General features: G+C 42.0%; 1 protein-coding gene across 1 annotated transcript in view; it reads left to right on the top strand.

The window, feature by feature from the left end:
- Positions 1–5066, top strand: part of LOC148189233 (uncharacterized) — a 51345-nt gene extending 46279 nt beyond the window's left edge. Inside the window, exon 4 of the mRNA XM_088079463.1 lies at positions 4504–5066. Within this exon, the coding sequence (XP_087935589.1) occupies positions 4504–4538 (35 nt within the window). The 3' untranslated portion in view covers positions 4539–5066. The remainder of the gene's footprint in view (positions 1–4503) is intronic.
- Positions 5067–16953: the final 11887 nt, after the last annotated feature.

Below are 16953 nucleotides of genomic sequence, written 5' to 3'. Positions count from 1 at the left end.
TTGCTGCCCATTTTTATATTCATTATTCGCTTTTGTTTGAGTACAAATACATTAATTTACCTCTTTGTCAGGACTGCCTAATTAATGTGTTGTCTCAACAAAAAGGAGCCTAAAACGGTTTTGTCGTGCAAAAACCTGGCAAGTGTACAAGCTCATAAAAATCACATGTTTTTGGATAAAAGCAAGTGTTTGAAAGTAGAAAGAAGAGGAAGCAATAGTGTTTCAGCAAGTGGTTGCAGCACTGCATCAGTGGGTGGATGTGGAAAAACAACATGAGCTGAGACACACACACAGACACACACATACACACTGTAGTGTTGTCACTCACTGAGTCAAGACCACATGTGTGCTCTGAAGTCCTTTCCTCTCAACGTGCCTGCGTTATCTCACAGCTACAGTTGTGGCTTCAATGGCGGTGAGACATCCTGACTTGGAAAGTGAGACTCCATATCTTGAGCAACCCCACAAGCCATAAACCACAGGCAGCAGCTTCTGCAGCCCAGCTTGCTGCGACTTCAAACACTAACAAGCTGGAATAACATTTTGCTTGGGGTGGCTTCCCTTGACGGCTCCCAGCTGCTGGCAAGCTGATGGAGAGAAGACAAGATTTATTACAGGCCTTGTCGCATTTGGATAAAACCTAACCACCTAGTATAGAAACTGTGGGATCACAGAATGTGTCATTACTGCTTTTTCTCTCTGTAGATCAGCGCAAGATCCGGGGTGGAATCAATCCCTCGGAAAATCAATTTCCATGTCTGAGCTTGCGTCCTGCTGTCAGTGGTTCTTGAGAGCCATGTGTGGAATTAAATTGACATTTGAGGTTGACAGAGAATTGCTTTAAAATCTGCTTCAATTTAAATGATACTATGTGGCCAGAAATGCTTTGCCATCAGCGTATAAAATTTTTTAAAAAAAACTTCACACTGTGCGATAAACTCCCATCCTATGTAGTTTCCGCTTTCGCTGTTTGTTAAGATCTGTTCTGCACCGTGCGGGGTGTCATGCTATTTCATAACAGGAAATGTGAAGTGATGACGAACTGACGATCTGACCCAAAAACACCCTCTCCGTGGGACTGCTGGAGTACAGATGGGATGACAAAGTGCAGACATGTGAGAGTCTGGATTTGATAAATGTATACATGTTGGCCCCAGGAACAGCGGTTAACTGTCTCAGCTGAACCACTATCATAGGAATGGATGTTAAACAAACAAAAAGTTACTTACTTTAACTCAGCAGGCCTGAGCAAATCATGCTGTTACAGCTCACAGTGTTACTTCATAACTGCAGGACAAGGAAGTGAGGACACAAGTGAGCAACACAGTTTCACCACAGAACAAAGCAAGAGGTGGGTTAAAAGTATATGAGGAGCTTTTCAGTTACAAGAGGAGCTTGTGAGCTGTCATCACCGCTGTTGAAAGGTCAAATAGTGTGTGTGTGTGTGAGTGTGTGTATGTGTATGTGCATAAGGCAGAACATCAGCTCTGCTTGGCTGCAAACATTCCAGCAGAGCAGATCTATCACAGATGCAGCAACAGACAGTGCTGGAAGATGATATGACACTCCTGCTTCCATATTGTCTTATTGCTCTCTACACGTAATCTGTTTTACCTCCCGTCAACCCGACTTCAATGTGTAATTCAGTACAGCCGTGGATCAAATTACATCAGAGGCCATAGAGCTGCACATGTCTAGTTTAAACAGCACGCTGGCTTGTTTCGATTTTAATGAAATTATAATTGGGCAGTTTGTTTAAAACATAGCAACAGGAGTTGATTGTTGCAGGATGTGTGCTGTTTATCCTCCTGAGAAATGGAGATGAGAAGACGCTGTGGGACCACCCAACTCGACTTGAATATGAGGCAGGCAGGCTGCGGCCGCAACGCAACGAGCCCTCTCTAACCAGATAAATCTCTGCTTTCATGAACCACATGAGAAGGGTTTACATCTGCAGAACATTTCAGACGACGTTTGGACTTAGCGCAACTTACAATTTAAACATCAGAGAGCTGTGAAGAGGTGGAAATTAGGGATTTGGGTCTGTATGATGGAAAGTTGTGCGGTTACACAAAACAGGATGAGTGGAGGACGGTTATTCATCTGAGCTGGGTGGATTAAACGGGACACCTGTCTGCCGCAGCACCCTGTCTGTCTTTTGTCCGTCTGTCTGGATCGCTGTGTAACCATCTGAACAGCTCTGGAGGCCAAATGTATGATCTGACACACAGCTTGTCTTAGTCATCAGAAACACACCTGCGCACAGGAGCGGATTATCAGACAGTGGTGCCCTGGGCACAGATATGCAAAAAGCCCCCACCTCTCCTATGCAAGACACACACACACACACACACGTTAAAGTTGTTTTTAAGAAAATTCTCGTTGTTTATTCAATTTTTTTATTTTTAATGGAATTACACAGAGTACTGTATTTTAGTCCTTTTTGCATCTTTTTACATCATTGGCTGCTGCTCTATAATTGTCCGTGTTTCCAGATGGTTTCGATAATCCACAGTTTCCAGTTGTGGAATGATTTAACTGTCCACACAGCCCGACCCCAACAAGACAGCGACATGCAGCGCCTCGCTGCAGCCGCCTCTGAACGACATATAGCAGTGATCCGCAGCAGGATCAGCCAGGACAACACATCACATTCCTGCTGTCATTCCAGTCCTTGTTCACCGTAAAGACAACGCCTCTCGCCAGATTCCTCTGCTCTATCAGATTGGCATATAGAAATGGGGCCTTCAGGTGCTGTCCAGAATTTAGCCAAGTTTTGGTGAATCATAAAGATATTACAGACCCTGACATCCCATTAGAAACTGGTGCGGCAAGGAGGTCATTGAGTTTACTCTCCTGGCTAGCAATGCTAGTTCTGTGGCCAGCAGGATGCTAGTTCAGCTGATGCTCATTCTTCTCCATCTTTTCCTTGATGTTTATTGATGTCATTTTTAATCTCATATCGGCTAGCAGTTAGCTAGCAAGAATTTAGCACAAATTGTAACTAGGCTACCTATTTTATTCTATTGACAAATATTGTTATTCACGTGATCAGTTATTCATGCACTGTCTTTAATTGTCTTTAATGATGCTTTGGTCACAAGTGAAATGTCATTCCAATAAAGCCAATTGAAATTGACAATCGAGAGTTTGCAGATAAGTGAGTGTATTTCCACATCCGAATTAGTGACTTGCAGCCACATGCCACAATCTCCAAAGCCAACCACAAAAATCACCATCAAGACTTGCAAAATAGACATAGAAGCCTAAATTTAGCAAATATTTAGCACAAATTTAGCAAAACTGACAGAAAAGCAATTGGAAATGTGCACTCCGACATCATAATCTGTGTTATTTTGCAACTCTTTGTAGGCAAAATGCATCTCTCTGTGGAGTTTTATTTCCGTTTTTTGTTCTCTTTATAGTTGTTTTGTGTCTTTTAGGACATTTTGTATCGCTGTGTAGTATTGTGTCTCTATAGTTGTTTTGTGTCTTTTTTTTTAGATATTTTGCGTTTCTCTGTGGTTGTTTTGAATCATTTGGTAGTTATTTTGTGCCTCTTTGCAGTTCCTTAGCATCTTTTTGTGGTCATTATGTGTTAATTTGAATGGCACTTGAATGAGACTTAGAGTTTGGGCCCCTGGGCCTGTGTGTGATGGGCCCCTTCAGTAATCCATCCATGCCTGTGCAGAGTGTGTTGGGATGAATCATCATCTCCAACAGGCCAAATGAAGTTAAGAAACAGAAGTTAATGCTCTTTTTTTTCTCTTCCCACATTATTTTGATTCATAACTGCAAGTCAGGCTGCATTGCACTAAAAATAACAAAGGAGCAGAAGCAGCGCTCGCGGGTTCTGTGATTGTATTGATTTTGATAGCTGGCCCCAGTGTTTGTGTGGCTCGGGGCATATTTTATTGAGAGCAGTAAAATAACAAAGGAGATGGGCTGGAAGTTCTCTATGTATACCAATCAGAATTTATAAATTGCTCCATTACCTTTATTTCCCTTGGTTACTCTGGGAACATTAGCAATTATTCTCTCATGGGCTTGGCTCATAAAACTAATAATCTGGTGATTTAGTGCCTCGTGGCATGGTGCACCCAGTCTAGCCCACTCTAATCCATTCATCTTGCCACCTATTAGTTTTATTTTGGAGGGACAAATTGCTTTCCAAGAGAAAATGGGTCAATAGGTGTCCTCTATTAGAAATTGCTAACAATGTAACAATTTTTTTTCTGTGCATATGTGTTTGGCAGAGTGGCGCAGGCTGATTATCATTCTATTTGCATACTGGGAGGTTGCCTCAATTATCTTTCCTGGGCTGCATGACAAATTGCAAATAGCCAAGGTTATATATGCAATACTTAATTTATTCTGTATTTGCTTCTGTGCAAGTGCATATGTGTATTGGTCTGTGTGTGCGTGCTTGCATGTGTATGTGAACATCTAAGTGTGCTGCACAATGAACTCAACATTGTTCTATTTCTCTTTTTTTTCTTTCAGTGTGTGATCATGGAGATGGATGTCAGGGCCTGTGAGCCGAGAGGACTTCTGCTGCATGGTGGCTCCATCCCACTGTTCCATTAGCGGCTCCCCAGGGAGAGAAAGACCTGGAATCTGGAGAGACAGACTCAGATTAGCTCATAAATCACCGCCCTGGGGACCCAGGCAAAACAGTGACATCATCACTCTGAGGCCTTCTGTCCTGTGATCCGGCTGACGGTGCAGTCCAGCAACAGTCGTGTTCAGCTGATATGAGTTGGCAGCGGACTCTGGTACAACACATTTCTCCCAAAACTGCCACAGTTACTCAACATCTGTATCCTTTTACTAAGTTTGTCATTTCAGTGACTTAATCTGCTTGGTATGTCTGAGGCAGGAAAGTATATTTTTATTTTTACATACATTTAAGTGTGCATTAAAAAACATTAGATACTAGATATGCTTGATTGTGATTGATAGCATCACACGAGCGTACAGCCTCATGCTGTCACAGTACAAATCCTGCAGTGTTTCTGCTTCCACTCGGCGGCTGCTGCTGGCTGTGAAGTAGCTGTTTGTGAGGCCCAGTGAGTAGTCGGGTCTGTAATAAGGCCTGTGGATCCCTCCCTCCCTCCCACATACACACACTCAGAGGTCTGTGGTCACACAGCTGGCCCCGTCTGGCCAACCACTCCAACCTCACCACTTCCCCTCTCTGGGTGGGATGACAGACGCACGGAGCAGGGAGAGAAAGAAGGAAGGGGGATGGCCTCGCAGTGGTCGCTCCCCAGATGTGGCCTGTCTGTCTGTGTGGCTGGAATGTGCTGTACATACAGTAGACGAATAGAGAGACGTTTAGACAAACAGGGAGGGTGTGTTTGTGTATCCTAAAATGAACCTCTTAGAGTCACATGGCACCTTTGTGGCCCTTGGACCGCAGTCCCACGTCAGCTGGTCGGCTCTCCTCCTGTCAGGACACACACCTCCTCACAGCTGTAATCCAGACGTTTATCCAAAGTGAGGCGTGCTGTCCACTAATATCACTATCACTGCACACAGTGTGTAGCTGACAGTGGAAACAAATGCTACGGGGTGAACGTTTTGGACTAAATGGAAGTTGACAGTTTTAATTCCGGTTCCTTTGGGGACTCACTTTAACTGGCTGAGAGGAGCCGTCTCCCACAGTACACTCCACTCCTGCTTTGTTAGCCCATGAAGGGTGGAGGGGATGCATTTGTCGCATGAGGGGAGTCATCACGGTCCCCCGGCGGCCAGCCTCTGTCCCCAACAGGCTCTTGCTGATGTAATCTGCCAGACTAAAACTTACATTTACACAGGATCCACAGATGAGATAAGAGGCCCCAAGGCTGGCTTATCTGCTGCTATCAGAGGAGAGGAGCCGAGCCAACTTTCCTTCTCCATCTCCCCCCTGTGTCCTACAGCCCTGTTGCTCTGTCAGACTGCAGCAGATTTGTGTAATGACATCAGAGGGAGACTGAGGCCTGGCGACAGTGGCCCAAAGGCGCCCGAATCGTAAACCTAATTGGTGGCTGTCGCAAGTTAACTACATAGCAAATTTCCACATTCTCCCTGCGCTGCTTTAGTATTTGAACGGCTGTGAGCTGGGAATAGTGATTTTAAACAGCTTGTGTCATTTGTAAGCAGCTTCTGTATATGGCAGAGATGTTGCATGTTGTGCAGAGGTATTTTTACAGAATATTCAAGTATTTCAGCACAAGACCGTTGCAGTGAGGTGGATCCCCAGCCTTTGTTCAGCTTGTTGCAGGGTTAACTTTGCCTTGTAGAGAGGTTTAGGGAACATGAGGAAAGGTAACTAGGACATAATGAGGGAAATGATGTGCACATTTATGAAGGATCTTTGGCTTCTTTGCCCGAGGAGCCATTATAATGATGTGTAGGCAGCCTTGGTTACACAGCCATAGTCACTGCACGCAACCACAGTACCTCAGCTGGAGGCACCCACTACGCCACCACATTCAAAAATACTGTGTTTGGCCCAGCCAATCGGCTGGCTCCACAGCCCAGGGTTAAGCGGCTTCCCGACCTCAAAGCAAGGGGTCAGTGTGGAGGAAAAACATCACACAAGAGCCACAATTGCAGCCCTCAAACATGAAAAGTCTCTTTTTATTTTTGACAGGCTTCCCACTTTTAATGGCGGGGTCTACGTGCTGCATAAACAAACAGTGAGGCTTGGTCTGCACAGGCAGCCAACAGCGGTAGCTTTGGTGGTGAGCTGGATTACAGGCTACGATGGAGCTGTGGTTAAGATGGCACACACTGAGCTCCACTCAGACTCTGTGACAGTCAATCGAGCTCTCTCCCACTTTCTAACAGCTCAGTGGTGGCTGCAACATTTCCAGATGTCAGAGCTGTGGCTTCTACAGGAGCCAGTCCACACTGTCAGCTCAGTTAGGTGTAAAATATTTCCCGCATCTGCTGTTTAATATAAACTCGGTTGACTTTATTTCTTTAGGCACTTGATAGACCGTGTATACTGTATATGTTTAAATCCTACACCTCATATCACAGCTTTTCCCTCCAGGAGATTTATTGTTCATTTTAAAAGAAAGCAGCCTCTGTTTTTGAGTAAGTCAGCTTTTAAGAGGATTTGTATCACAGTATAAACTTTAAATGCAAAGTCAGGAGTTCCCTGTATACAATGAAGTTATATCCGATCCCCGTCGTCACATATAGCTGCTGTGTGTGTGTGTGTGTGTGTGTGTGTGTGTGTGTGTGTTTATGTTTATGTTTATGTTTATGTTTGTGTGCTACTCTGATGGATCTGCCTGTGTTTTCTCCTCCCATTGCTGCTGCAGCGCCTCCTCTTTCCAACACTGCTAATGACAGTAAGTTTAATTAGTGCCAACAGATCCCCCCCACTAACTGTAACTTCATTAACCGCTGTCAACAGGCCAAGCAACGTTACACATAAACACAGCTCATTATGACTCTGCCCTATCTTTTGTCTCCTCCCTGCTCCAGAATCCCGCACTATTTATCTCTATCTCTCGCTCTCTACATATACATATATAAATCTCACACTATAATGAGGGTCCTCCAGTGGGATGGATGGGAAGCCGTAAGGCCATTTTTCACTCCCTGCACAGACTCTGAAGCAGCGAAAAGCACGCAGGCTTTTGTTTTAGTTGCCCATTAACCCTTTGAAACCTGAGCAAATTGGCTTGATTTCTTTCAAAAACAATGGAAGAAGGCAATGAGCAATGAAAGAAGGAATTACCAGAAAGTTAGCAAGATATAGTAAAACCAAAAAAAGTACAAGAAAACATGAAAGTTAGGGGAAAATGAATAAATAATAATAATAAATAATTTGCTAAATCTACAAATTTCTTAGAATTTGTGTAATATTTCTTACAAAGTTGCTCTTTGTCTTTTTTTTTTTACCACATTAAAAAAGTTTTGGAGTGAATTTCTTCATGTTCAAGTTTATCTAAAGAAGAAATGGTTTGGCTTTTGGGAAAACACCTCAGTCAGTGCTTTAACCATTTGAAACCTGAGCAAACTGGCTATATTTCTTTCAAAAATATGGGAAGAAGCTATGAGCAACCTGAGAGAAAATGTCCCAAAAACTAGTGAGAAATCAGTAGAAAATAGTAAAGCACTAGAAAAAATGCAAAAAAAAAACAAAGAAAAGAAAATGGAAAATAAAAAATTAAAACAAAAAAGGAAAAAAACTCTGTTTAAAATTAATGATAACTCGGTTACATCATTTTCAGTATATAATAACGATAATTATATGGTATATAGTTCTGCAATATAGTTTTCTGGATTTTTTTCAAACAGTGTGTGGACAATCCAGCATTTGGCACTTATTATCCAAACAGTGAATGTGATGGTTTATGTCAAATGACTGTTAATCATGATACAGTAAATTGGAGTCAATCAGGCTGTTGAATGCATGCTGGAACTCCATGTGAAATGCATCTCTTATTGATTTATTCTCTGACCCATAAATCTAAAGCATATCACTGCTAACTCTACAAAACGCATTGATTGACCTCAGCTCAATCTTTAGCAGCAGGATCAATTCTTCCTTATAAGGCCCTGTGATGTTCAGTGGAGGTGTGTGCATCCCTGACAGTGATTCTGGCTCTGTGATAGTAACATGGTGCCAGTAAATCCAATCCTAGCCCACAGAGGAGTGATTTATAGCCTGCAGAAGGGAAGCTTTCATGACTTCATTTTCTTTTTTCTGGAGAGCTGTGTATATGACATGTAAATGTGTTCATTTGTCTGGTCAATTATCCTCCATTCTTACTCTATTTGGCTGGCGTTGTGCAGTGTTTCAGCGCTGTTTGGCTGCTGATAGAGAGATAACCCCAAGCCTTGTTAGATTTCTGACAGGCACGGCTTGTCAGTCTGTGGTTCTGAAACCTCCCTAATCAAAAAATCTCTTGGAGCGAGCCAGTGGATTCTGCAGGGGTGAGCGTCATCAAAGCCTTTCATGTTCACTGGCTGAAGGGAAAGAGAGAGCGAGGGAAAAGGGGAGAAAGCAGGTACACTGTGCTCTTTGTTTACCCTTTCTCTTACCAATCTGGTGCACAGATGGCCAACAATTATTTCTCTGTGTGCGCATTGCCGCTGGCAAGCCACCAGCTTTTCAGAGATTGGTGTAATCCTTTATTATTTATGATTGTCTGGGATTTTTGGATCAAGATTGAACACAATCTGTTGAATAACTGAGAGGAGCGGGAGGCAGCAGAGTGGAATGAAATGCAAACAAAGAGAGTGGAAATGGAGAAGTCAGGCCATCCATAATGAAGATGTGATGCTCACTGTTAGTAGAACTGCTCCTGAATCCAGCACACTTTAATCCCATTAACACTGACTAAATATACCATTTGTTTTAAGCTTGCCAGTGGTGGTGTTTATGCTAATAGCCTGGTCGCTCCGGGCGATTTCAGAAGACTTTTGGAGGGCACTGGCTAATAATTAGATTTAATAAGGAAGTCAATTTCTATCCTCATTTGAAATAAAAATAAGAGGCTTAGCCTCTCATAGGATGGGCATTAATTTGTTGATTTGCTCTCGCTTTCTCTCTCAGGGCTTCTCTCTCCTTAATTCTTTAACCCGTTTGTGTCCTTGTTTAGGGAACAAAATACACTGATGGCCATGTTTTAGGGACCACACACACCTATATGATTAATCACTCTGATCATATGTGACAGATTTCCAAACTACTCACTGATTTAAAGACTGGTGTCCCCTTAAAAATGTCACTAGATAAATGTGAGAGACCATAAGATGATAAACAAGAGAGGAAAAAAGAAAAGTGTGATGCACAAATTTGTAATAATTTTTGTTTTTGTGTGAATTGTTGGATAATATTAGGCCAGTTTGCTTCTTTGGGCCTCAGACTTCTATTTACATGAAACCATCTGCTAAGTTCAGAGGGGAACTGTCTTTTTGGTTTAACTGCTAACAACTGACAGATATTTGAAACACGATACCACCCCAATTAGACACTGTTTTGTTTCTTTGTAAAGATTCACAAGCGAAAAAGGTTGGGGACCTTTTTTAGGAGCTCAGTGTCTTTATTCATTACATTAATATAGCAGGAAACAACTATTGGTTATGTAAAGAAATTACAGAGTAATGGCATTCTGAGCAGAAAATGAAGTCACGTTTCCTCTCTGTGTGGCCCTTTCCCATTACACAAAAACCCCCACTAACATCAGACTTTTTTATTTATGGGTATTAACTCAAATGATTCTGCTGTAGTCGGCTCTAGCTTCAATCAGCTTCAATCACCAGTGATGGAAATACAACAACCTGGCAGGACTCACAAATTTTAGCCCCTTTGCTGATGAGATGCAATGACAAGCCACTCACTAAATACCGTCCATCTCCACCAAAAGCAGTGCTTGCCCATCTTTCCAAATTATTTAGACTGATTTTAAGAGAGAGACTTAATAAGTAAGGGATATAAAAACAAAGTTACCATAACATTTTCACTGGCCTCCATGCTGCCTTCTAATGTTTACTGACCAATTTTTTTATGAAAAAAAAAAAGCATACTCGTCTGCTGCAGAGCCATGTACACAGCTCTGGTCTACTGGCAATGATCAAGGAGTTAATTGCCTATTTTTAACAGGTTTTCCTGTGTTTAAAAAAACCTGCATGCACACTCTAATTGTGGTGGGAAAGGGGTCTGTAACTTGTGGTTTGTGTTTCTCTGTTCTTTGTTGTGGTAGCTGGTCTGGCCACGCTAGCCACGCTGGCCATGCTAGTGTGAGTCCCCATCTGTGTATATCAGTGGCTAACTAATCGCCGCTGCTCTGCACTGCGCTCATGCAGCTACTGTTAATATAACTTACCAACCCATAGTGATAGAACAGTGTGGGTGTGGAAAGCAAAGAGTAACTAAATATTGTGGAGTTAAAAGTACAATATTTGCCACTAATGTGTTGTGGTGTAGAGAAAGTAGCATACTCAAATAAGTTACTCAGAATTGTATTACAGATGTACTTAATTACTTTACAAAAGTAAATGATTTGAGTGCTTCCTCCTGATGGTGAGTTGAGGCGTTGTGCTGGAGATATGGAGTTGATATACACTTCAGTCTATAGGTGCTTCTGCTGACCTGTCCTACAGTGAAGCTCATCATCCCGGCCGACTGCGATGGGCTCTGCTCTGCCAGGCTCATGAGCACAGGGTTCCAGCTGGAGGAGCTCTCTGATCTGCTGTCAGACAGCGGGCTCACTCTCCGCTGCCCTGATAACTTCCTTAGCTCTCTATTATTCTTCTCTACCCAGTCAAGCTTCTTCTTTTTTTTCCTCCCCATCCCCATCCCCTCGCTCTGTCTCTCTTTTTCAACTTAATAATGGAATCAAGTACCCTGCCAGAGCAAGCAGCAATGCTGGCTGCTGGTGAAGGAATCATTTTCGGCGAGCATGTGTCAGTCAGCAGGTATAGGAGCACTTGTGGAGTCAATTTGGCATGGAGGAGTGGAGGAGTATATTACTGTGTGCCAGGGAATATGAAATGCTCCTCAGTGAGGCAGAAGTGGTGAAATGCAGTATATGAGGAGAGAAGCCTGTGGTCTCATGAGGAGATTTCTGAGATACTACACAGCTCACATTGTCATTGTGGCTCGAGTTAAAGAGCTCTGCTTACCATTCTTTACATTCTGCGACAAATTCATCTCAGCACTGACCTCCACAAAGTGGCTTCATCACATTTCTCATCGTTTAGGTGCCCCCCCTCCCCTTGCCGTACCCTGTTACATCTCTGTTTGATGTAAATGAATATAATGTTCGCCCTCGTGAGGCACTTTTACAGACTGACCTCAGTAGCGAGTGCACTTTTTCTTGCACGGCCTGTTACCTTGACAACATATTTTTCTTTTGAGACAGTCATGTGAAGTCATTCCCATGCCATGTGAATGTAATAATGGACCATAACTGAATTTAGGCCTAAAGAATCCTTTTTAATCACATTATCCATTTAGCAAACTGGATTAGAGTAACACAATCTTAGTTGAGCAGCTCAAGGTCTTCTCAATCAACTGGTACCGCTTGTTCCTCTGATCACTTTAATGCTGAATCTTTTTATAGCAATTGGGTCCAGAAGGAGACTGCCAGTTGGAAACGTTTCAGCACGCATAGCTACTAGCTATGAGCCCGTAACAAGCCGTAATGTGCAGTTTGTTGTCAAAATAGAGGTGATGCGGCCGTGCATTTCCTGCGCTGAGGGCCTGTTGAGCAAGCCCTCTCACCACACGGCAATTCTGAGTCTCGATTATGCAGTGTGAAGTGTGTGAGTGAAACATGAAGTTTCGAAGGGCTACTATGAGCCGCCATCATCTCTCTGAAAGTATGCTGCTGGATTTAAGTGGGTATAACTGGCAGCCCTCCAGCTCTGCCGTGCGTGGTGGACACAGAGCAATAACAACACAGAGAGACAACAACTTTGTGTACAAAGATGAGGCGGCGTGAGGAGGGAGAGATGTCCGTGTACCAGCTGCGTGAGTCCTGCTGGGTCAGCACAGAGAGGCTGTCCATGTTGTAGTTTCACCGCGCATCAGCATATTTTATACCTGTACGGACTCAGTGTGCTAAATGAACTCACTGTGATTTATATGACTGCGTTGTAATTGAAAGATGAGGACGTCATTGTTGCTAGTAACATTTTATTGATTAACAAACAGCCAATAAAAGTTCATGACAGTTTTATTGTAACCCTGAGCCTTTGTTTAAATTGGCATGTCAACTTTCTGGATGATGACAGTATTCTGCACTTCTCATCATTACTTGTTAGCATGTTAACCCTTTGAAACCTCAATCAACATGTACTGTTTGTGCTGCATTCAGACGCCTTTCACAAGTATTCTACCTTTGAAATCTGAGCAAAAGGGTGAAATTCTCATCAGAAACATGGCAAAAAAAGGCAATGAGCAAATTGCAAGAAATTGGTAAAGAGGTGACAAGAAAACAACCTGAAGATTAATGTTAAAATAGGAGAGAAAGAGAGAAAAAGAATATCAGAATAGTTTTAACAATATAAAAAAATAAATAGTAAAATGTCCAGCATCTGTTTTTATGATCATTAGAATTATTTATTCAAAATAAGTTACAGAATATATAATATTTTTTTTATTTTTGGTACTTGAATATTTTTATTTTTCACTTTCCTTTATTTTTGCTTATTTTAGGTAATTTTCTTGTAACTTTTTACTAATTTCTTACTATTTTTTAGGTAATTTCCTCTCAAGTTGCTCATTAGCTTCTTCCCATATTTTTGGAAGAAATCAATTATTCAGGTTTCAAAGTGTTAAAGCACTGACTGTGGTGTTTTCCCACAAACCAAACATTTTTTCCTTTAATTAAACCTGAATGTGAAAGAATGCACACCAAAACTTGAAGTTTGTATCTTATCGAGCCACAAAGGAGAAATGTCTTGGGAAATATTAGCGCAAAATAATATTGGCAGATGAACTCAGGAAACATACGTTTTTTATTAGTGACATATTTCCAAACTCTATACAATATGTTTAATTTAAGTGTGTTATAATCATACTGGCAGAAGGCAATTAACTCTAAATTGCAACAGCAGCTTGCTATAGGAACTTGGAATATGTTGTGGAAAGAAAATCCCCTCCAACTATAAAATGTTTTTGGCACGTTTTTTTAAAACATGTTTTTCAGCTATGGCAAGAAATTGAAGTAAAGCTAATCCAGACACACCAACCCAACATCAAAGAAGTAGCGCAGACTGCTGTGAGGTCTCGTCGTCTGTGTCTCTTTGCCGAAAAGTTGCTCTTGCAAGACAACACCCAACTAACACGTAAGTTTTGCACCTGCGTGAGAGAATGTAACTCTCCAAACCAGCAGGCAGCAGTAGTCTGTATTCGTAATTTAAAAAGGGAAACTGGAAAACTGACAGCACAATTTCAAGACAGTTAACACATTAAGAACACAATCTGATGTTGAAAAAACAAAGAATATTTACTGTGCGCAAGCAAACAATAGTGCAAACCATTACTAACCATTTATGCTAAAGAGCTCAGTGGCTGAGAAAATAATCTTACCTTGTATAAGAACAAGGTTGTTTTGAGCTCACGCCCTCTTGACTTAAGCTGTTTGTTTGTTTCCCTCACTTCAGTTTCTCTTCTTGTGCGCTGAGCAAAACTGTCAGTCTTTCCCTCCAAAACTAGCATGTGCACACGGGTTTTTCAGACACAGGTAAACTGGCTAAAAACGGGCTCTAGACTACACTCCCAGTTCAAGTAGCCAACCTGTGAACACAGCACTGCAGCGGACGAGTCTGCCTTTCTATGTTTGTGTCCTTGTGGATTGTGTTGGTGTGTCCTTGCGACGTCACAGTCGGCTAGCAAAGAGGTAGACAGCAGAAAGCAGAGATTTGTGAAAACTTAATGGTGGTTACTTCTTTATATATCTTTTACATATTCAGTCTCACTTTCAAACTCATTGCAGATTAATTTGAATTGATGTTTTAAGGCTGCTTAGGAGACCGACAGTGCGCATCGTGCCAGTTTGGGAGCTGAAAATAATGTGTTCACCAAGGTGTTGTGTTCCCACCCATGGCAATCGGAGACTGTGACTACTGCAGTCATTTGACGTGGGTGTGAATGCCGACTGTACGCTTTCCCAGTGTATTTTTTTGTGCAGTGGGAATGAAGCTTTAGATTGATTTCATTCACCGACAGGCATCACCGTTTCAAATGCCAGTCAACATACTGAATCTGCCAAAAAGTAGGATACAAGGGCCAACTAGTGTCCCCCAAAAAGAGGGCTGCAGACGCTCACCAATGAGCCAATATTGACCAACAGCTGACCGTCGGTTTGGCGTGTCTGGGAAATCACCAAAGCATAATGCAAACTCTACCAGGCACAGTTACATGTATTGTTATTAATGTCTGTACTTTTGTTTATCAGTTAGAGATGGCCGATAGCAGAGAATATTAATTTCAGAGTAGCAACTGCCTCTATGTCCTCCTCAGCCAAGGGCTAAATACAGCTCCGAATTCCTGCCAAAGATCTCATCTTTTTGTTTTGAGATGCTCTTCATGTCTGCATTTTTTCTCCTTTGATAAGACTTTCATCCTGTTTTCATTGATTACTCCCCGATGAGTCATCCTGATAATACAGTACGGGCAATTCATCTTTCCACCCCACACTGTAGGCCCTTTGTTGCATGGAATGTGTGTGTGTGCAAGTGTGTGTGTGTTTTGTGACTTTCTGCCTCCTGCCTGTGAATGACGTGGCTGCGACACACAGCATGTGCGTGTTTGTTTGTCAATGTGCAGTATGTCTGCGTGCATCTCCATGTAAACAGCACGCCAGTACCCTGGAGTGGGAGTCACTGCAGTACAAACGCAGCCTTTGCAGTAACAGGGCCCTCATTTTCTGCTTCATGAACAGGAAAGTGAGCCTGCATGAGAGAGAAAAATGGCCAAGTGGTTTATTAACTGCAAGTCACATTAATGAGCCAGCACTGTGTAATCTCCAAATACATCCAATATATACCCTGATGATAAATAGTTCCACCCCTGTCGTTGATCTTTGCCTTGTTCGGCAGCTGCAAAACCAAGATTTTAACATATTTTGCAGAGAGAAACAGTTATAGCTACTTTTGGACCAAAAGCTGCACAGTAATTATGTAGAAGAAGCAGAATATTTGCTCACTAGCTATATCTGAGCTATGTGAAAGTGAATTTCACCTCAGTTCAAAGTGGCGGCAGCGAGGACAATCCCTGCTCTGTCGAGAATTAAAGCCACCTCTGCAAATAGGCCAGTGTGTAATGCCTGAGGGTGGGAGTTTCACTGAGGCTGGGGTTTCCGTGTAAATAAACAGTGTGGGGGTCTCAGTGGGCGGAGGGCTCCCCTTCTCCCTGGGGTTTTGGCCCGGCCTTTTGTTGCCTTTAATCCAAGCACTCTCTATTGAAAAGCATGAGGGGGTGCCTGGCTGAGATTAGCCCGCCAGCCCTTGTGTGTGCTTGAGTTTCTCACAGACGGCCTCCATACTTTTGGAAATAACACAGTTATCCCACATCCTCAAGGTGGCTGACAAGAATGACAAGTAAGACCACTGCTGGGAGATCTCAGACCTTAACATGACAAAATGACCTTAGTATTCCCCAAAAAGATTCTGGCATACTCGATGTGAAACATGGCTGGTTGTTTTATAATTTAGTCACTTACACACTTACACAAACCACACATATAATTTAATATGCTTAATTGACACAACCATAATTAAGTTCACTTTTGTACATTACATGTTAGAAATGTGTTAACACTCCACGTGTTGTCTCTTGCTGACTTTACGGCTTTAAATGTGTTTTATGTAATAAAAGACTGGGTATGAAATAATTAGGCTTTTTTTTTAATGCATCTGGCATCATGTTTCCTTGTTTCACAGGCTTGTTATCACAGCCAAGAAACAAGATCCAACTGATTTAACCCCTTCGAAACCTGTGCAAATTGGCCTGGTTTCTTTCCAGAACACAAGAAGAAGGCAATGATCAGCTTAACAAAAAACGACCCCATTCGTAAAAGTTACAAGAAAATTTCCTGAAAATTGGCCAAAAAAAAGTTTTTAAAAAAACAAAGAAATTATAATATATATATATATGTATATATATATATATATATATATATATATATAGTTCTCTTTGCAATTTCCCTAGGTTTTCCCTTTTTTTAAAAAAGACAATTGTCTTTCTTTTTTTTCCAGGTCATTTTTCTTGTCACCTTTTACTGTGTACTAGCAAACAATAACACAAACAATTACAGTATGAACTGTTTTTGCTAAAGAGCTCAATGGATAAAAAACAAAATCTTACCTAATATAACTAGCTGTTGTTTTGATCTCACACCCTCCTGACTTTAGCTGTTTGTTTGCTTTCCTCACATCTGTTTCTTGCCTCACTTAACCATCAGAATCATTTTTCTCATTAACAGGCTCCAC

Source organism: Plectropomus leopardus, chromosome 7, assembly GCF_026936395.1.
Source record: "Plectropomus leopardus strain MGB_pleo_1.0 chromosome 7, ASM2693639v1, whole genome shotgun sequence".
In the NCBI taxonomy this organism is placed as follows: domain Eukaryota; kingdom Metazoa; phylum Chordata; class Actinopteri; order Perciformes; family Serranidae; genus Plectropomus; species Plectropomus leopardus.
Note: the sequence above shows the minus strand (reverse complement) of the source record. Positions and strands in the feature narration are given on the sequence as shown.